The following is a 21561-nucleotide window of genomic DNA, read 5'->3' on the forward strand; positions in this document are numbered from 1 at the left end:
AGTCAACTACACGGTGGGATGATGACATATTAGTAGGGGCATGCAGATTTCGCGAAAAGATTTCGAGACTAGATGAAAGTTAAAACACTATAGCATCGTCTGTGTTTCGCGTTCGGGTGAGTTTCTGTCGATTGTAACAACATCAATCACAGTGATTCAGTGCGGAAGCAAACGAGTCCTGAGTGGCCCCGGTCAAATAAGGACTCGACGGCTCTCGCTGACGGCCGCCAATCACAAGGAAGAAACCACAGGTGCGGGTATACCTTGTTACAGTCTAAAACGCATTCAAATCTTTTCGCGAAAAATGCCTGCCCCTATGTATTAGCTAGGGACACATGTATTTTGGGATTTCATTTCATGTCAAGGTATTTCACAAAACACTGTAGCTTTTTTTAAGAGTCATATGGCAAATCGTGAGGGTGCAGCAGTAAGGTGACCACATTCTCATTGGCCCCATCAAGAGCGGGACGACACCTCTCACCGACCTCAGCCAATAACCACATGAGAAAAGCTACAGCATTTTGTGAAATACCTTGACACGAAATGTATTCGCGAAATACAGGTGTCCCTATGTATTACGTATTTACTAGAAACGTAACTTAATGAAATTGTGATATAAATGGTTACTTTCACCACCGAAACATAAATCTCATAGTGTACTAGTAAGGTGTAATATTTCAACTCAATTATCTTTAGAAAAATGCACAATAAAACAAATAAAATTAAAGTTTAAAATGGCTTTTTGGAGTATGATTGTGAATATACTGTATCCAAAATTCGAGTATTCTGTATCAAATCCATTACCAAATAATTACAGCAGTAAATATTCGTCACTGATACCTCCCCCGTCCCTTCTTTGAGCGAACATGGTGACTTGACCCTGAAACTCAGTAACTGTTTGTGGTGTGCCTGATGGTTTCAAGGAGTGGAGTGATGAAACAAATGGAAATCCGATGGTAACAATATATTTTTTAAGAAGCACTGCATGCTTCATACATTGGAATGCGATGGGGTGTGATGAATTGTGTTCTGCCAGAGACCACATGGTCATGTGCCATGGCTGGTTTTACTGTATGCCATAGAGAAACCTCAATAACGGACAAAAATATGAATGCTCGAACACAGAAAACAAAGCCAAACGAGACGGACTGCGGTTAACTGGTCACTTCACAGTGAGTCCGTTCGGGATGACACCATTGCTGCCACAATTGCATAGGAAAAGTCAGGTTATTCGAAAACAGACAGATGGATCATTCAAATAACCTGTCTTTCCTCTGCAAATGTCGCAGCCACGGTGTCATTCCGAACGGACTCACCTGTTTTCGTAGTTAACAGCAAAGAGGCTCGTAAATTTTTTGGCTAGCTTACTCTGTGTTTGAGCATTCATATTTTGTTGTGCATTACCGTGGTTCCTCTACGACATATAGATGAGTTTGGTATTTTTAACCTCATCGTCCATCTGCCTCACCAATTGAAAGTGACCTCTTAGCAGCCACCTTAGTACCCACCCACCACATGTTTTAGTTTGGTCCTTGTACGTGGAGTTCATTGTGTGATGGTCGTCACAGTGCAGCCTTTGTATTATCTTTGAAATATTTGTGCAATGGGAGTGCATGACTTGATGTAAGCTTTTGGACATACGCCATTGCTAAGCATCAAACATTTTCTTTTCCAACTTCCTCAGAGAAATATGCATACCGGGTCCATACCGGGCATTGATATTATCTTTGAAAGATTTGTGCAATGGGAGTGCATGACTTGATGTAAGCTTTTGGACATACGCCATTGCTAAGCAATGTCTCATAAACATTGTCGTCTTGATGTAATACAATTTCTTGGACATACTCTATTTCAGTCTTGCATTGTTTGTCATGGGAAAAAAAGTATTTAAAGAACACTAAATTTGAATTAAAAAAATGTAAACACAAGCCTGCAGAGAACAAGCCAAATGTTATTGTTGAAACCGACTCGTCTTTGTTGGCTCACTGCATTCGTCCGTGATTTTATCTAATTTTTTTTCACGACCAAATTCCTTCCATGAAATTCTTGTTGCTGTCTGATATTTAAGTCTGAACTAGTTCGTATGTGCTGTCTTCGTTGTGCTGTCCGTAATACATTTTCAGATTCAAGTGTTTGACATCAGCTGACTTTTGGCCTGTTCTCTGTTTCAATCTTAAGTTTGCCAAACTTCAACGGCACATGTCCGAGAAGTTGTATTTAATCAAAATCTCCCATTGCATATTTCTAAACTAGTTTCGAGAGCTATAGGCCACGGTGTTCCTGGGGGGGGGGGGGGTAGCCTTCTTTTCACAGACGAGAGAGCCAAAACCCGAATTTCCCCGAAGTTCCATGTTTTTTTTCCTCCGTATCTTTAATGTAGCTATCCTAACCAAATCAACCGTCCACAATGTTTTAAAGTATTTATAATGTAGCTAACCTAACCTAATTGACCATTAGTTTCCTTTCATAAACACCGCAATATTTACTTACAATGAACAAAAAAAAAAAAAAAAAAACCGAAGATGCACGATCCGTAGGGACACCTGTATTTCGCGAATACATTTCGTGTCAAGGTTTTTCACAAAATACTGTATCTCTTCTCCTGTGGTTATTGGCTGAGGTCGGTGAGAGGTGTCGTCCCGCTACTTGACGTGGGCCAATGAGAATGTGGTCACAGTACTGCTGCACCCTCACAATTTTGCCATGACTCTTAGAAAAAGCTACAGTGTTTTGTGAAATACCTTGACGTGAAATGAAATCGCGAAATACAGGTGTACCTAACGATCAGGCGTTTGGCTCTCTCGTCTGTGAAAAGAAGGCTGCCCGTTGCTCGAGGACACGCGTTTTAATTTTCAATCTTAAGTTTGCAAAACTGGAATGGGGCATGTCCGAGGAAAGTCTCCCACTGCGTGGTTGTGAACTAGGTTGGGGGAGGTGTGACGGGGGGGGGGGGGCACGCACCCTGATGTGCTCGGCGCGCAGCTGCGCTGCGTGGTCCAGCTGTCCGCGGCCCCGCTGGTCGCCCGGCGGCTCCGAGGAGCCGTCCTCCAGGTCCGGGGGCGACCGGTGCGGGTCCTGCTGCGGCCGCGGCGCTCCGCCGGCGTTCCTGCCTGCGGCACACGGCAAGACACTCCGGTCCGAGACCAGCTCCAGTTCCTAGCTGCTCCGGTCCGAGACCAGCTCCAGTTCCTAGCTGCTCCGGTCCGAGACCAGCTCCAGTTCCTAGCTGCTCCGGTCCGAGACCAGCTCCAGTTCCTAGCTGCTCCGGTCCGAGACCAGCTCCAGTTCCTAGCTGCTCCGGTCCGAGACCAGCTCCAGTTCCTAGCTGCTCCGGTCCGAGACCAGCTCCAGTTCCTAGCTGCTCCGGTCCGAGACCAGCTCCAGTTCCTAGCTGCTCCGGTCCGAGACCAGCTCCAGTTCCTAGCTGCTCCGGTCCGAGACCAGCTCCAGTTCCTAGCTGCTCCGGTCCGAGACCAGCCCCAGTTCCTAGCTGCTCCGGTCCGAGACCAGCTCCAGTTCCTAGCTACTCCGGTCCGAGACCAGCTCCAGTTCCTAGCTACTCCGGTCCGAGACCAGCTCCAGTTCCTAGCTGCTCCGGTCCGAGACCAGCTCCAGTTCCTAGCTGCTCCGGTCCGAGACCAGCTCCAGTTCCTAGCTGCTCCGGTCCGAGACCAGCTCCAGTTCCTAGCTGCTCCGGTCCGAGACCAGCTCCAGTTCCTAGCTGCTCCGGTCCGAGACCAGCTCCAGTTCCTAGCTACTCCGGTCCGAGACCAGCTCCAGTTCCTAGCTGCTCCGGTCCGAGACCAGCTCCAGTTCCTAGCTGCTCCGGTCCGAGACCAGCTCCAGTTCCTAGCTACTCCGGTCCGAGACCAGCTCCAGTTCCTAGCTACTCCGGTCCGAGACCAGCTCCAGTTCCTAGCTACTCCGGTCCGAGACCAGCTCCAGTTCCTAGCTGCTCCGGTCCGAGACCAGCTCCAGTTCCTAGCTACTCCGGTCCGAGACCAGCTCCAGTTACTAGCTACTCCGGTCCGAGACCAGCTCCAGTTCCTAGCTGCTCCGGTCCGAGACCAGCTCCAGTTCCTAGCTACTCCGGTCCGAGACCAGCTCCAGTTCCTAGCTACTCCGGTCCGAGACCAGCTCCAGTTCCTAGCTGCTCCGGTCCGAGACCAGCTCCAGTTCCTAGCTGCTCCGGTCCGAGACCAGCTCCAGTTCCTAGCTACTCCGGTCCGAGACCAGCTCCAGTTCCTAGCTGCTCCGGTCCGAGACCAGCTCCAGTTCCTAGCTACTCCGGTCCGAGACCAGCTCCAGTTCTAGCTACTCCGGTCCGAGACCAGCTCCAGTTCCTAGCTGCTCCGGTCCGAGACCAGCTCCAGTTCCTAGCTGCTCCGGTCCGAGACCAGCTCCAGTTCCTAGCTGCTCCGGTCCGAGACCAGCTCCAGTTCCTAGCTGCTCCGGTCCGAGACCAGCTCCAGTTCCTAGCTGCTCCGGTCCGAGACCAGCTCCAGTTCCTAGCTACTCCGGTCCGAGACCAGCTCCAGTTCCTAGCTACTCCGGTCCGAGACCAGCTCCAGTTCCTAGCTGCTCCGGTCCGAGACCAGCTCCAGTTCCTAGCTACTCCGGTCCGAGACCAGCTCCAGTTCCTAGCTGCTCCGGTCCGAGACCAGCTCCAGTTCCTAGCTACTCCGGTCCGAGACCAGCTCCAGTTCCTAGCTACTCCGGTCCGAGACCAGCTCCAGTTCCTAGCTGCTCCGGTCCGAGACCAGCTCCAGTTCCTAGCTACTCCGGTCCGAGACCAGCTCCAGTTCCTAGCTGCTCCGGTCCGAGACCAGCTCCAGTTCCTAGCTACTCCGGTCCGAGACCAGCTCCAGTTCCTAGCTGCTCCGGTCCGAGACCAGCTCCAGTTCCTAGCTGCTCCGGTCCGAGACCAGCTCCAGTTCCTAGCTACTCCGGTCCGAGACCAGCTCCAGTTCCTAGCTGCTCCGGTCCGAGACCAGCTCCAGTTCCTAGCTACTCCGGTCCGAGACCAGCTCCAGTTCCTAGCTACTCCGGTCCGAGACCAGCTCCAGTTCCTAGCTGCTCCGGTCCGAGACCAGCTCCAGTTCCTAGCTGCTCCGGTCCGAGACCAGCTCCAGTTCCTAGCTGCTCCGGTCCGAGACCAGCTCCAGTTCCTAGCTGCTCCGGTCCGAGACCAGCTCCAGTTCCTAGCTGCTCCGGTCCGAGACCAGCTCCAGTTCCTAGCTACTCCGGTCCGAGACCAGCTCCAGTTCCTAGCTACTCCGGTCCGAGACCAGCTCCAGTTCCTAGCTGCTCCGGTCCGAGACCAGCTCCAGTTCCTAGCTACTCCGGTCCGAGACCAGCTCCAGTTCCTAGCTGCTCCGGTCCGAGACCAGCTCCAGTTCCTAGCTACTCCGGTCCGAGACCAGCTCCAGTTCCTAGCTGCTCCGGTCCGAGACCAGCTCCAGTTCCTAGCTGCTCCGGTCCGAGACCAGCTCCAGTTCCTAGCTACTCCGGTCCGAGACCAGCTCCAGTTCCTAGCTGCTCCGGTCCGAGACCAGCTCCAGTTCCTAGCTACTCCGGTCCGAGACCAGCTCCAGTTCCTAGCTACTCCGGTCCGAGACCAGCTCCAGTTCCTAGCTGCTCCGGTCCGAGACCAGCTCCAGTTCCTAGCTACTCCGGTCCGAGACCAGCTCCAGTTCCTAGCTACTCCGGTCCGAGACCAGCTCCAGTTCCTAGCTACTCCGGTCCGAGACCAGCTCCAGTTCCTAGCTGCTCCGGTCCGAGACCAGCTCCAGTTCCTAGCTGCTCCGGTCCGAGACCAGCTCCAGTTCCTAGCTGCTCCGGTCCGAGACCAGCTCCAGTTCCTAGCTACTCCGGTCCGAGACCAGCTCCAGTTCCTAGCTGCTCCGGTCCGAGACCAGCTCCAGTTCCTAGCTACTCCGGTCCGAGACCAGCTCCAGTTCCTAGCTACTCCGGTCCGAGACCAGCTCCAGTTCCTAGCTACTCCGGTCCGAGACCAGCTCCAGTTCCTAGCTACTCCGGTCCGAGACCAGCTCCAGTTCCTAGCTGCTCCGGTCCGAGACCAGCTCCAGTTCCTAGCTACTCCGGTCCGAGACCAGCTCCAGTTCCTAGCTGCTCCGGTCCGAGACCAGCTCCAGTTCCTAGCTACTCCGGTCCGAGACCAGCTCCAGTTCCTAGCTACTCCGGTCCGAGACCAGCTCCAGTTCCTAGCTGCTCCGGTCCGAGACCAGCTCCAGTTCCTAGCTACTCCGGTCCGAGACCAGCTCCAGTTCCTAGCTGCTCCGGTCCGAGACCAGCTCCAGTTCCTAGCTACTCCGGTCCGAGACCAGCTCCAGTTCCTAGCTGCTCCGGTCCGAGACCAGCTCCAGTTCCTAGCTACTCCGGTCCGAGACCAGCTCCAGTTCCTAGCTGCTCCGGTCCGAGACCAGCTCCAGTTCCTAGCTACTCCGGTCCGAGACCAGCTCCAGTTCCTAGCTGCTCCGGTCCGAGACCAGCTCCAGTTCCTAGCTGCTCCGGTCCGAGACCAGCTCCAGTTCCTAGCTACTCCGGTCCGAGACCAGCTCCAGTTCCTAGCTGCTCCGGTCCGAGACCAGCTCCAGTTCCTAGCTACTCCGGTCCGAGACCAGCTCCAGTTCCTAGCTACTCCGGTCCGAGACCAGCTCCAGTTCCTAGCTGCTCCGGTCCGAGACCAGCTCCAGTTCCTAGCTACTCCGGTCCGAGACCAGCTCCAGTTCCTAGCTACTCCGGTCCGAGACCAGCTCCAGTTCCTAGCTACTCCGGTCCGAGACCAGCTCCAGTTCCTAGCTGCTCCGGTCCGAGACCAGCTCCAGTTCCTAGCTGCTCCGGTCCGAGACCAGCTCCAGTTCCTAGCTGCTCCGGTCCGAGACCAGCTCCAGTTCCTAGCTACTCCGGTCCGAGACCAGCTCCAGTTCCTAGCTGCTCCGGTCCGAGACCAGCTCCAGTTCCTAGCTACTCCGGTCCGAGACCAGCTCCAGTTCCTAGCTACTCCGGTCCGAGACCAGCTCCAGTTCCTAGCTACTCCGGTCCGAGACCAGCTCCAGTTCCTAGCTACTCCGGTCCGAGACCAGCTCCAGTTCCTAGCTGCTCCGGTCCGAGACCAGCTCCAGTTCCTAGCTACTCCGGTCCGAGACCAGCTCCAGTTCCTAGCTGCTCCGGTCCGAGACCAGCTCCAGTTCCTAGCTACTCCGGTCCGAGACCAGCTCCAGTTCCTAGCTACTCCGGTCCGAGACCAGCTCCAGTTCCTAGCTGCTCCGGTCCGAGACCAGCTCCAGTTCCTAGCTACTCCGGTCCGAGACCAGCTCCAGTTCCTAGCTGCTCCGGTCCGAGACCAGCTCCAGTTCCTAGCTACTCCGGTCCGAGACCAGCTCCAGTTCCTAGCTGCTCCGGTCCGAGACCAGCTCCAGTTCCTAGCTACTCCGGTCCGAGACCAGCTCCAGTTCCTAGCTGCTCCGGTCCGAGACCAGCTCCAGTTCCTAGCTACTCCGGTCCGAGACCAGCTCCAGTTCCTAGCTGCTCCGGTCCGAGACCAGCTCCAGTTTTTAACAACGGAGACAACACCAGGTGTTTGCAAATGTCAACTATCCATAACTAGAGACAGGAAAAATTCGCGGGTTCAATGACCTCCAGGATAGACTACAATATCCTCTACACACTCGGGCAAATGCCAACTGTTCATTGGCTGCTATCTTGTGAGTCGTCTCGACTGGGTGGCCCTGTGATTCGACACTTCTATGAGTGAGGATCTCTAATTGGCCCTCAGTCCTCCAGATCAACAGTGAACCAATGACAGAAGCAGCACTGAGGTATAATTATTTGAATTTTAGCATAACACGAAATGAACCAGCGAAGTTTTCAGGTCTCTATTCATAACCATTCACAAGGCAGGATGGAACAACTAAGGCCGAAAAACTTTTCAATGTGATCTTATCACGCCGATAGATGCTTGGAAAGTAAAAAAGATCAAAGTAGTGCTCCTAGAATACCCTCAGGGGTACAGCTATAGGAGGAGGGAGTGGCGAGGCTTGGCTGGGCTTTGCCCGGAATAACATGTCACAAATTCAAATCAACCTCACTGTTTTAAATTATTTCAAATTTCAAACGACCTCGGATTTGAAACTATTTGAAATTTAAAACAATTCAAGATTTGAATTGTTCACGAAATTAAGATTATCTATAATTTAAAATAACATGTTTTAAGATTAAAATTTTTCATTGTTTTATATATATATATATTTTTAGACAGTCTGAGATTAGAAATACTCACACAAATAAGACGACTTCTATATTTTAACCACCTCAAATTTAAGATGACAAAAAATTTGAAATAGTCTCGAATTTAAGACTACCTATAATTTAAAATGCTTTCGATCATAAGTACATTAAAAAAATTTTTTAATTACTTTGGCTTTAAAGATTTTTTTTTTAATTCAACGTGTATGACACACATGCGTAAGGATATGCGAGCAGATTGTTCCGACATGCGGCCGGCATTCTCATGGTCCCTCCCACATGTGCGCCCTATAAGGGTAGAGTGGGAAAAAATTTCAGTTCGGTTTTTTTTTTTACATTCCAGAGTTATTTAAAAACAGAAATGCTAGGGATCACTCCCTGTTGTTTGATCGGGAGGGTGTTAGGGCTTCGGCAATGACCAGCGGCTGGGGCCACCGACCCAGCACAGTCACCGCCTCGCTCAGCTGACCAGACAGTTGGCTGTGTCCTGAGCCCTGTAGACTTTCTCAGCGCTGCTGGCGCCTTACCCCGATCTCCCACGTCACACTGGGACCCCTCGAAACACCCAGTTTTCATGTTATGTTATACCTGTTTCATGTAATTCTACTACAATTCATTTATTTCATTACATTTGGGTACATTTCATTTCATTTGTATTGTATCAATTCATTTTGTTTGGTAAATAAGGTTTCGATTCATTTAGGTTTATGTGGTTGTATTTCATTTTTCCATTTGTTTCGTTTCAGATTATTTCGTTTTGTTTGGCATTGATATGTAGGTAAGGTAACATTTCAATACATTTCAGTTCTTTTCGTTGACTTACATCGGTACAATTCAATTCACCGTGGTCCGGTGGAGGTCCTATGGCTAGAGACCTGAAAAATTCGCGGGTTCATTTCGTGTTACGCTAAAATTCAAATAATCATACCTTAGTGCTGCTTCTGTCATTGGTTCACTGTTGATCTGGAGGACTGAGGGCCAATTAGAGGACCCTCACTCATAGAAGTGTCGAATCACAGGCCACCCAGTCGAGACGACTCACAAGTCAGCAGCCAATGAACAGTTGGCATTTGCCCGAGTGTGTAGAGGATATTGGAGTCTATCCTGGAGGTCATTGAACCCGCGAATTTTTCCGGTCTCTACCTATGGCTAGAGATACGGAAATTTCGCGCATTCATTTTGTCGCAAGTTAGAATGCAAACCTTCACACTCTCGCACTGTGTTCATGATTGGACAGCAGTTATTTGGACACGCCCCTCTACGATCGTGAGCCAACGAGGCCCAGCTAGGAGAGAAGTAAGCGAATCAGCTAGTGCCAATTAACCAGGATAAAACTGTTCTCACTAAGAAATCAACCAATGGATAAGCAAACATCGGTTTAACACACCTATGACTTTGAATTCTACCCTGAGGCCAGACGAATTCGCGAATTTTTCCGGGTCTCTACCTGTGGCTATGCGAGCAGCGGTGAAGGGTGTAGAAGGGGGAGGGGAGGAAGGAAACACTTACTGCCCCTGTCGGCGTCGGGGGAACCGTTCTCCGGGTCGTTCCCGCCCGCCTCCTCGCGCTTCACCCCCTGTCCCGAGTCCTCCAGCTGACAGCAGTCCATGATCAAGTTCTCGAACTCGCGACCCCTGCGGGCCAACACCATCGCTCGTTCACGCAGGGCACAAACACAACACTGTTACACATATACACACACACATCCAGGGGCGCAACAACAGGAGGGTGGGCCAAGGGTATTTTGCCCCCCCCCCCCCCCATCCTCTGAAACATTGAAGTGGTGGCAAACGGGGGCAAAGAAAGTGCTGTGTAATCAATTTTTAGATAATGAAACTGCTTAAATAGCACCATTGTCCACCTTGAAATACATATTTTCCCGGGGGAGGACCCCCGGACCACCCCCCCTTCAATAGGGGGGATCGATGATTCTTTATAAAAAGGAATATTTCCACCTTTGGAAATTTAGTTGTTGCGCCCCTGCACACATCCTATAGTTGTCGTGAGCGGGATGTACAATAAAAAACAGTTTATTACCACTTTTCAATAACATGCAAGCAATATTATGAGTTAAAAAAAAAGAAAGCTAAATTAATACTAATAATGTTCGCAGGCTTTCACGGCCATTGTCTGTGAAGTAGCTTGGCTTCTGGGTTGTGGCCGTGTCCCCTTGGCAAATACCTAATTCACCGACGTTTCTGTCGACATTGCAGTCGCCATCATCAGGGAACAGGTAACACAGCGTTTGAACGGTGTGTTTTGGCGTGGTAGTTATGGAATACGTTATAGTTAAATTGGTAGTTGGCATTTCAATATATTTCTGACGGCATAAAAAGTTTTTTTTTTTTTTAAATAATATTTAGAGTTATTATTAGTTAATGAGGCTACGAGGAGGGAAAGGAGACAAATGTATTGGATGATCTCTACTGTAAGAAAAACCACAGCGTTACATTTTTCTAAAAGACAGCGCCACAAACCCCCTCAAACGCCACAAGGCTGTCTGACTGCATCGACGAGTTTGTGAGATCCTTGTCACAAAACAAAGACGCATTCTTCAAGCTGAACTTCCCAAAGGTTCTTCGATGAGGTAGTAAGTCACGGCCAGTGGGGTCGCTACATCTGCTTGATTACGCGGTAATTGTGTGAAGCCTTTTTTTTTATTTATTCAACTAAATGTCGCGCCGTGTTGGTTAGACGTCCAAAACATTATTGACTGAAGCTTAGTGTCTGCATTGTTGAAACAGTTTTAAATTACTTATTGACGTGACAACGTCTAATAAATCGATGGACGCCTGTACGAAAAAGTGTCCCGTTACGCACACTGCCCCGTTACGCTGTGTCCCGTTACGCTCATTGTACGCTTGCGCCGCATCTATATCTCTTCCACTAGATTGGAACAACCATCCATTTGACTTTTTCGAGGCACATTAAACTTGAAACACTCCCATTCGTTTCCTACTTTTCCTATCATCGTCACAAACATATTTGAATTGATGAGTGCAAATAAAAGTAAATTTACCAATTAAATTGTAAATTTCATTTTACTCCTTCTTTGTATCCATACAAAATAGTGATAATTCAATAAAAATGATTCAATTTTATTCATAAAAGTATGCAATCATTTCATCAATGTTTTGTTATGACGTCGTCACGTTAAACTATCGTCCGTAAACCGACTTTACAGACAACCAATTTTTTTTGTTGTTGTTGGTAAAACTGATCGTTTTTGACGACGGAGATTCTAACTCATTCCGCGGCGTTTCGGGCGGAACAAAATGGCGGGCGGGGGAGGTTGAACCGTCTCCCGACAGTGACGGCGGCGGCACTCACGTGATGACGTAGTTGACGCAGATGATGTTCTGCTCCTCGGCGTTCTTGGAGTTGCAGACGACGGTAGCGCAGGTCTGCATCCACGTGTAGCCGCCGTTCTTGTTCATGAGGCGGTAGTACTGCGTCATCACCTGGCCCTTGTTGATCACTGCAACAGCCGTTAACAGCCGTTAGCGGTCAAGCGTGGAGAACAAAATGCTCCTTCTCCAAGGCCTTTGAATATATATACTGTATAGAAGTCGCCAGCCCAGGTTAAAATTTCTAATACGGTTTTGAGGTAGTTGGTTAATTCACCGCCGCAATCGCCACCATCTCTAGGGCATCGAATTGTGGTGGTCCCTAGTGGACAAGTGTCCAACTCTTCAAACACCCCTTCCCCCTCCTGTTGAACGACCTTGAGCTGCAGTGAATGATTGATGAGGGGTGCGGGGAATGACAGCGGGCGACAGAGCTGCGCTCTGACGTGTAAATAACAACTAAGACGATACAGGGCGTTACGGCAGCGCACTGCAGCGGTGAAGTTCCCAAGCTGCTCATCATACGCTTCTGAAAAACGTAGAGTAAATCCTATCCACTCGCGACTTCTATACAGTATATATATTCAAAGCCAAGGCTGAGTAGTTGCTGTGAGGAAATCATTATCCGCGTTTCGGCTTAAGACAAGCTCTCATGTTTTCTTTGAGTGTCATGTTTAATGGAACTCCATAAGCGTGTTGATGTTAGGCATGCTTTAATAATGTCAAACATATTTGGACAGATAACCTCAAAATTTTTTTTTTTAATCATGTCACACTAACAAAGTTTGGTCAGATGTATCTCAAACTTTTCAATTTTGAAATTAAATAGTACATCAAAAATGCTGGATTAAATTTTTTTAACTTGTTATATATGAATATGAATGAATATTTATAATTTTTTTTTATTTTCATAAATTTTCCATAACAAACAGTGCACAACTGCACTGGTGTTGCACGAGTCTAGAGAGCGCGTGGAGCTGGGAGGCAGGGGGGTAGGGAGGCAGGGGGGCAGGCACTCACGGTCGAGGTGCGACTTGCGCAGCTTGTTGGCGTCCTCGCCGTGGCACAGCGCGTACAGGTTCCTGCCAGTCAGCTCCTCCGCCGAGTAGTCCAGCAGCTCCGACACCCTGCAACACGCCCCGCGCACATCCCCCCCGTCAGACCGCTCCGCCGGCGCCCGTCGCGCTTCCAGTCGTCGCTAAGTGCGAACAAGACCCTTTCGCTGGCCGACCTATAGAGACCGGAAGAAAAAATTCGCGAATTCATTTCGCGATAGGCTAAAATACAAAAATAGTTATACCTCAGTGCTGCCTCTGCTATTGGCTCGCAACTCACCTGGATGACTCTGGGCTAGGGACCGGAAAAATTCGCGGGTTCAATGACCTCCAGGATGAACTCCATAGTTCTGCGTACACTCGGTCAAATGTCACCCACTCATTGGCTGCTGTCTTGTGAGACGTCCCAACATAGCAGCCTGTGATTCGATAAAGCTTTGGTTGGGTGTTTATCATTGGCCCAGAGTCATCCAGGTGAGTTGTGAGCCAATAGCAGAGGCAGCACTGAGGTATAACTATTTGTATTTTAGCCTATCGCGAAATGAATTCGCGAATTTTTCCGGTCTCTACTCTGGGCCAATTAGAAACATCAAACCAAAGCTTTATCGAATCACAGGCTGCTACGTTGGGACGTCTCGCAAGACAGCAGCCAATAATGAGTGGGCGACATTTGACCGAGTGTACGTAGAACTATGGAGTTCATCCTACAGGTCATTGAACCCGCGGTCCCTGGCCGACGGAAACCCACGAGCGGGGGGTTCACTGACCTCTAGGATGGACTCCAAAACTCTCTACACACTCGGGCGAACGTCACACCTGCCCGTTGGCCGCTGACTTGTTGAAAATTCTCAACTGTGATCCGATACTCGTTTCTTTGAGGGTGTTTCCCATTGGCCCAGAGCCCTCCATTGTTAGCCGTGACCCAATTGCACAAAGCAGCACGAAGATTAAAGTTTTTTTTTTTGTTTCAGCATACCGCGAAGTTAATTCAAAAGATTGGATTGGCCATGCAAAATTTTACGTATAGCAAAAACAAACAAAATAAACCAACAGTTCAGTCGACAAAACAATTTTGTCAGGCCAAAACAAAATATTTGTTTGAATCATACGTAATTATTTTGTTAAATATTGTTGAGTCAAACAAACCTTTCTTTCAGTGGAGCATCTGCAATACGACCACGGACCCGTACGGATCAACTTGGCAATGCCCAGCTCTTACGTTTACGTAACTACGTGTGACCAATGCTGTGGTAACCATGTTTGTTTACGGTTAAAAAAACAATAATAATTGTTTGCAGTACAAGAATATCTAGTGTTTTCTCATTTTTTAAGGTTTATTTTTTACTAAGTATAAAGAGTGAGTCTGAAATCGGCCGATTAACTTTATCACGACAAAATAATTCGAAAACATAGATACCACTAATGGTCTGAAGTGCTTCCTAACATTGTTAGTGTAAAAATAGTAAGTATTTGAGAGAGAACATTCAGCGCCTTAATAATGTTTAATTGAATGAAACTGTACAACCACCGCGAATTTGGCCGCTGTAGCAAAATTATTTCAGTGAAAAAATTGGGGGTACCAACCTTTATTTTCCATATATCTATGTGATCATTTCAATAAAATAATTTTTCTACAGAGAAAAAATTCGCTTTGGTTGTAGAAATTCATTCAATTAAGGATATTACAGACACTCAGAGTTCTCTCTTACTTTCTCTGCTATTTACAATAAAATGTTGTTCATCCCAAACTTCAAAGACATATACCGTCTAGATGTTTACAACTTATCCTTACCATGTTATATAATCGAAACTCAAAATTTTTTTTCAATTAAATTAATTTTTCGTGACCGTGAAATTTATTATCATTCATTACCATTTTTTTTCTTCGTGAAATAACATCGTATCAGTGTTAAGAAGACAGTAGGTCGTCGCTCTACCGCTCTGGTTCTGGGGTAGAGCGCCTGCCTTGTGACTTGTAGGACCCGGGTTCGCGCCCCGGCTCCTCCAAGGCGGATTGCCCAGACGAAATGGTGGCATTTTCTCTGGTAGGAATACAATCCCTTGTAACAAGTCAGGCTACCAAAGAAACGGTGGGTGGAACAGAAAAAAACCTTCCAGGTGGCTTCCAAATGGGGAGCCCGTTTCTTTTCCTGGGCTCCCCATGCGGTGGCCATTCCGGGGGTTTCTCCGGGGGAACGGAGTTTTGCAAAAATATTTTTTTATTTTAAGGAATTCTACGTTAAATTTCCGAGTTTCGTGTTATATTTAGGCCTAAGTGTCATCTACTAAAAAATCATGCGTACATATTAAGCACACACATAGATACGTAAACATCTACATATTATAAGGAACTAAATATGATTTTTGCCGATTATTGGCAAGCAAGTTATTATTTTTTTTAATAATTAAGTTGTGATGAAAGTTTACCGAATTAGTAGGTACTATTTTTTATAAACTTTGGTCTGGTTCTCCTTCACGAGTCCGCCAGCAACTAAGTGTTGTGAATACCTTCTAACAAAGAAGAATATTTCTCAAAATTTCAATTTTATCCAATGTAAAAATGAGGTCAGCAGAAAAGGGGCGGGGCTTCAGGCCTTCCAGTACAGTTACATACATTTCCCCATAAAAATACTCAACAGATTTAAATGCACGTACAAAAATACAAACGAATAGAAGCTTGCACTGATACAACAATCAGTCAAAAAGATGTGTTTCAACTACAGGTTAAAACGAATCTGTTGGCCCAATAAAGTTTTTTAAGTTTGTTACCGTACTACTATTCTTTATTGATGAAAATTGAGTTTGCGTACGCATGGGGACGGTTGAAGTTTTCTATGGTAATAACCATTCGCCTGTGGGCCGAACCTGCAATACGCTTCCCCCCCCCCCCCCCCCCCCCCCGGTCATCAAACCGGCCCCATTCCCCGTGAGGGCAGAATAAACGCTTGCAAAAATGTTTCGTCGTAAGAAAATCCAGCGAGTTTTATTTTTCAGCGGTGACCCACGTATAGCTCTACACCATTTTAATCAACATTTTATACTCTAGCTGTTTTTTTAAATTTTTTTTAAATCCTGAATTATACACAAGCCATAAAAAAAAGGGCTGTGTAAAACAATACCTGTGTTCCGAACTATTTAAAAAAGAGTTATAAAATTTTTAAGCCAGGTACACTCATCTTTCCTTATCAGCTCAAGTGGGAAGCTGTACATTTTCCTAAACGAAAAGTCCCGTGTAGCCTGTACAGGCCGCTTAACTGAGCATACTCATAGTCAAATGAAACCATGTAAAAGTGCAATTTTTTTTTACTGTTTTGCTGTGGTTTTAAAGAGATATGTATGCTTCGGTAACACATTACTAAGATACCTGAAAAATTCGCGGGTTCATTTCGTGTCATGATAAAATTCAAAAAAGGTAATTATACCTTAGTGCCGCTTCTGTCATCGGTCCACTGTTAATCTGGAGGACTGAGGGCCAATTAGAAGACCCTCACTCGTACAAGTGTCGAATAACACAGGCCACCCAGTCGAGACGACTCGCAAGTCAGCAGCCAATGAACAGTTGGCATTTTTGCCCGAGTGTGTGGAGGATATTGGAGTCCATCCTGGAGGTCATTGAACCGCGCGAATTTTTCCGGTCTCTACACATTACACACACTGAGAGAAAGGTTTGGTTGCCTCATCAAAATATTTGTTTACATATGGCGAGATAAATGTATTTTGTGAATTCAAATAAATATTTTGTAGTAGGAAAATATTCTGTTGTCCCAACAAAATGATTTTGTCAACTCAAATGTATATTTGGTTAGGTGTAACAATTTTTTTTTTTTACTTACCGAGTTAGTTTGGTTAAAATTACAAAATATTCTGTTCCGCCAAGTGAATATTTGTTTCGCCATATATAAACAAATATTTGTTTGATACAAAAAAAAACCTGTTTCTCCGTGCACATGCAGTGCGACTGGTTCGGAGCGGGAAGGGAAGGGGGAGGGAGGGCCACACCGACCTGGGCTCGCAGTGCGCGATGCGGAAGTCGAAGTTGATGCGCGTGACGAACATGTCGGACTCGAGGCGGATCTCGTGCACGCTGGGAGGGGGCAGCGCCATGGCGATGGCGACCACTCCCAGCAGCGGCGGCGAGGCCTTGCGCGAGTGCGAGAAGGTGTACTGCGGCCTGAGGCGGCACAGCACCAGCACCACCTGCCGGCACCACGCCACAACACCTCCACATCTCTCCACCATCTGCCATTTGTGGCGCCATCCAGCAACCAGGGCCGGCGCGTCCACACAGGCCAACCAGGCAGCCGCCCGGAGCGCCGAGTAGCCGGGGGGCGGCGCAGCACGACACTACAGCTCATACAACATGTTCAACGATTATTGAAACCAGTTGAAAATGGATTTGTGTAACAGTTTGGAATGTTCATATTGATATAAGTAATTATTTGAAGTCCACGGTGACCTGTTTATGATTTGTAATAAGTAAAAAAAAAAAAAAACACAAGCCTGCTTACATTTGATTGTTGACAAAATCTTAGGCTTACGTGATGTATTTTGAGGCAAGGTAAATATTTTTTGGGTGTACGGCCGGGGGGGGGGGGGGGCATGAAGGTTTTTCGCCTAGGGCGCCAATTTACCTTGCACCGGCCCTGCCAGCACCGTCAAGTTTAGGGGGGGGGGGGGGGGACAATCAAAGACTTTATGTAAGCTTTTGGACATACGCCATTGCTAAGCACGTGTATTTCTGTAGAAGAAAAAAAAACCCAAAAAGTCAAAAACACAAATTGGGGTATTTTTTAGTTTTTTTCCTACAGAAATTCATGTGCTTAGCAATGGCGCATGTCCAAAAGCTTACATCAAGTCATGCACTCCCATTGCACGAATCTTTCAAAGATAACAATGCTGGTACCTCCGTCGAGTTACGTATAAAATGTCCGTTTATTTTCAAACCATGCTTTGTATGTCATTTTTTTATTTGACGCCTGATACACTACCAACTGTCATCACCGTAAATAGGCTACGTGTATTTTATAAACATGAAAATAGTATAAATAAAACTACTGGATGTACTTACTTGAAAATATAGGGGGGGGGGGGACGTGTCCCCCACTTCCCCTCCCCCCCGGGCCATAGACGCCCGTGGCGCTAACCAAAGTTCGCAAAGACAAAGGGAACACTTATAACGGAACTTAATGATGGGCAGTATTTTAATAAAATTCCTTTGTCAGGTCCGAAGCAAGGGTTTAGTAGTCTTTTTATTTTATTTTATAAAAGCAGTTTTATTAAATCATTTAAAATTTCGGTCTGCTTGTCAAATGATTCGACAGTTGACGTAGCTGCTGCTCCGGCGGTGAATCCTAGCGGTGGACGTGGAAACTACGTGTGATTCGCGTCCAGAAGTATTGTTGAAAACTCAGTTTGCGTGTACTTATCACGCTCGGCATTATTTTAAAGATTTATACTACAGATTTCATGTCGGAGTTTCGAATTTGAAGTGTATTTGCAACATGAATACGCATGAATTAGCTCGTTATTGAGGTATTGAGCGTAATTGAGCTCGTTACTGAGGTTAAATGTTACACAGCACTGGCGAGTACTGAAAGAGACAATTTTTCTTTATCAAGAAAATTTTATTCGTGAAACAAGATTTAACTGAATTTGTTAGTTCACGGCAACCTGACAATGATATATATATATATATATAATCGGCGGCATCCTATGTAACTACTACGTCATATTTACCAATCGTTATTTCCATATTTAATCTTAAATTTTTATATATTTTATGGTTAAAATTTTTGCTAACATTTTATTCAACCACCCGAGTGTGAATTTTATTAATTTTCAAATATTACCTACAGGATTGCCAAATTAATTTTTAAATATTACCTACGGGTTCACCAAATTAATTTTTTTTTAAATATTACCTACGGGTTTGCCAAATTAATTTTCAAATATTACTTACGGGTTTGACAAATTAATTTTCAAATATTACCTACGGGTTTACCAAATTAACTTTTAAATATTACCTTCGGGTTTGCCAAATTAACTTTTAAATATTACCTACGGGTTTTCCAAATTAATTTTCAAATATTACCTACGGGTTTGCCAAATTAATTTTCAAATATTACCCACGGGTTTGCCACAATCCCGCAGGTTGGACGGCGCAACAGCGGTTGGGAAACACAGCGGGAAGCTACTTTATTTGTATTCATGGAGTGAGGAGTTGCCGTGTCGCGATTGAAGTCACTTTCTACACCACCGTCGTCGCGTTGCAACACCCCAACAAACATGGCGGAATCGGTGCTCGATCACGCCGCGATGATAAATAGTAACCACGAACCCTGCCCCAGCCACCTCCGTGAATTACAGTAATATAGAACATGCTCCCACAAAGCGATGTTGTGGGTGTCTCGAACACGGCGCAGATAATCAGCTCCACGCAGCACTGCTGTACTGAACACTCTCTCAGCGTGTAGCGTCTGTTCAAGCCGATACTTTCGTATTACAAAAACTTTGACCTTTACTTTTACACATGACAGTACTTTAGACAGGTATCGTATCGAACAATAATAAATCTAATTAAAGTTGATTAATAAATATGAATTTATATAAAATCTGGCTGTACGGGTCCATTTCAAAAATTACCATTGTCTTTAAAATTTATATATTTACAATTGAGCGGTTGCGTGAGTGTGTGAGAGTAAAAAAAAAAACACTGTTTGCTCGCATTTGTTTGTCCACTTATCTTGTTCAGTCATTGCTTGTTTCAACGAAGTAAATTATATACTTGTTTTAAATTCAAAATACCAAACAAGTGACCAGTTTTGCAATTAATTATTTAATGTGAATAATCAATGCTAAGTATACAACGAAAAACATAGTTACATCAAGGTATCAGTAACTTTTTTACTGAATACCATTACGAGTATGATACTTTTATTCCAAAACTTCTTGCGAGTGCAGTAGTGATACTTTTCCTTTTGATACCATTATGAGTAAGATACTTTTATTTCAAAACTACTTGTGAATACAGTATCGATACTTATCATTCGATACCGTTACGAGTACTATCATTTTTTTCTTTCAGAACTACTTATACGTAAAGTATCGATACTTATCATTCGATACCATTAAGAATACGATTTTTTTTCCTTTCAAAACTACTTATGAGTACAGTATTGATACTTTTGATTAGCTTCCATTACGAGTACGATCATTTTTCTTCTTCTTTCAGAACTACTTATACGTAAAGTATCGATACTTATCATTCGATACAATTACGAGTATGATATTTTATTTTCTTTAAAAACTACTCATGAGTACAGTATTGATACTTTTCATTCGCTTCCATTACGAGTACGATCTTTTTTTTTTCTTTCAGAACTACTCATAAGTAAAGTATCGCAACTTTTCATCTACCCGTATTCTGGGAGTTTACCCGTATATACCCGTATAATGGGAGTTTACCCGTATATACCCGTATAATGGGAGTTTACCCGTATATACCCGTATAATGGGAGTTTACCCGTATTATGGGAGTTTACCCGTATTATGGGAGTTTACCCGTATTATGGGTGTTTACCTGTATATACCCGTATTATGGGAGTTTACCCGTATTCTGGGAGTTTACCCGTATTATCGGAGTTTACCCGTATATACCCGTACGAGTACGGCACACTTCTCTGAGGACTCGGGACAGCGCACCCACCCTGTAGCCGGACGACTTGAAGTGGCAGCCCCTCTTGGTGAGGGTGGACTTCATGCGGATGCAGAAGGCGCGGTCCAGACCCTTGTAGGCGTTGTTGGCCGACAGCGTCATGATGGTGGCCACTGCAACACCGCACACACCCGCCCCCTTCAGCCACTCCCTTCAGCCACCCCCTTCAGCCACCCCCTTCAGCCACCCCCTTCAGCCCCTGCTCCAGGGTTTCACATCACCATCGATGTACGTGAGCTACCGGGAGGCAACCGTCATATCTAAACATTACATAAGTTAAATTATTCAGCAAAAGACGGATATATAATAATAATAATAAATTTACCCCCCCCCTTTTTTTACAATATTTTTAACAATGTTCACTTAATTAACCAGGAAGTTTAGCACTCACGAAAGCAAGCTTGTATGTGAGTGCATCTAGCCACTTCAGATTACATGCGGTATTTTTCCGATTGTAAATATATAAGAACTGAGAAATAAATATATAAAATATCACCTAAAAAACCTTTACATTAGTTGTATGAAGATGAAAGTTAAAAAGAGCAATTTATTAAAATTCAATATAATGTATAAAAAAACGTATAAATTATCACATTGTTACATGAATAAATGAAAATATAATTCAATAAAAATTAGTATTTTAAGTAAAGTACAGGTACGAAGTTGTAAAAATATATAAAACTAACTTAAAAACTAAAGCCATCTCTTCATCAGTTAAATTATCTATCCAAATATTAACATTTTTTTTTCATTTGAAAATAATTTTTAGTTTTATAATATTGTTATTTGAAAATTACTTTTATTTTGTTTTATGAAGAATTAGCTAAAACTTTTTGAAACAAAATTTTTTCTGAAGACCTCTGAAAAATGATTTTATGAAGTCCAGGTTTGGGGAAATTTATTTTCTGTTTATGCCATGTATGATAGTTACGAGCAAAATAATTTAACCAATATTTATGTCTATACGTAGTAATTATTGTAGATTTAATGAATTATTTATTCTTAAAAGTTTTAAAGGGTCCTTAGATGGTACTTTTTTTTGAAAAAAAAATATAAGTTTTGGAATATTAATCAGTGATTTAATAGATGTTTATGCCAGAATATCATACTGAACAACAGACTAGGTATTTCTTCGCAGAATACTTGGAAGAACAGACCCGCCTAACGGGTCTTAGGT

General features: G+C 45.5%; 1 protein-coding gene across 1 annotated transcript in view; it reads right to left on the reverse strand.

Moving 5' to 3' along the window:
- The window catches only part of LOC134537479 (protein trachealess), a 504924-nt gene that overhangs the window by 6485 nt on the left and 476878 nt on the right, over window positions 1-21561 (reverse strand). The window contains exons 8-13 of the mRNA XM_063377954.1: window positions 20376-20497; window positions 16674-16867; window positions 12636-12742; window positions 11599-11746; window positions 9778-9902; window positions 2962-3110 (exon numbers count right to left, since the gene is read on the reverse strand). Of these exons, the coding sequence (XP_063234024.1) occupies window positions 2962-3110; window positions 9778-9902; window positions 11599-11746; window positions 12636-12742; window positions 16674-16867; window positions 20376-20497 (845 nt within the window). The remainder of the gene's footprint in view (window positions 1-2961; window positions 3111-9777; window positions 9903-11598; window positions 11747-12635; window positions 12743-16673; window positions 16868-20375; window positions 20498-21561) is intronic.

Source organism: Bacillus rossius, chromosome 12 (genome assembly GCF_032445375.1).
Source record: "Bacillus rossius redtenbacheri isolate Brsri chromosome 12, Brsri_v3, whole genome shotgun sequence".
Classification (NCBI taxonomy): domain Eukaryota; kingdom Metazoa; phylum Arthropoda; class Insecta; order Phasmatodea; family Bacillidae; genus Bacillus; species Bacillus rossius.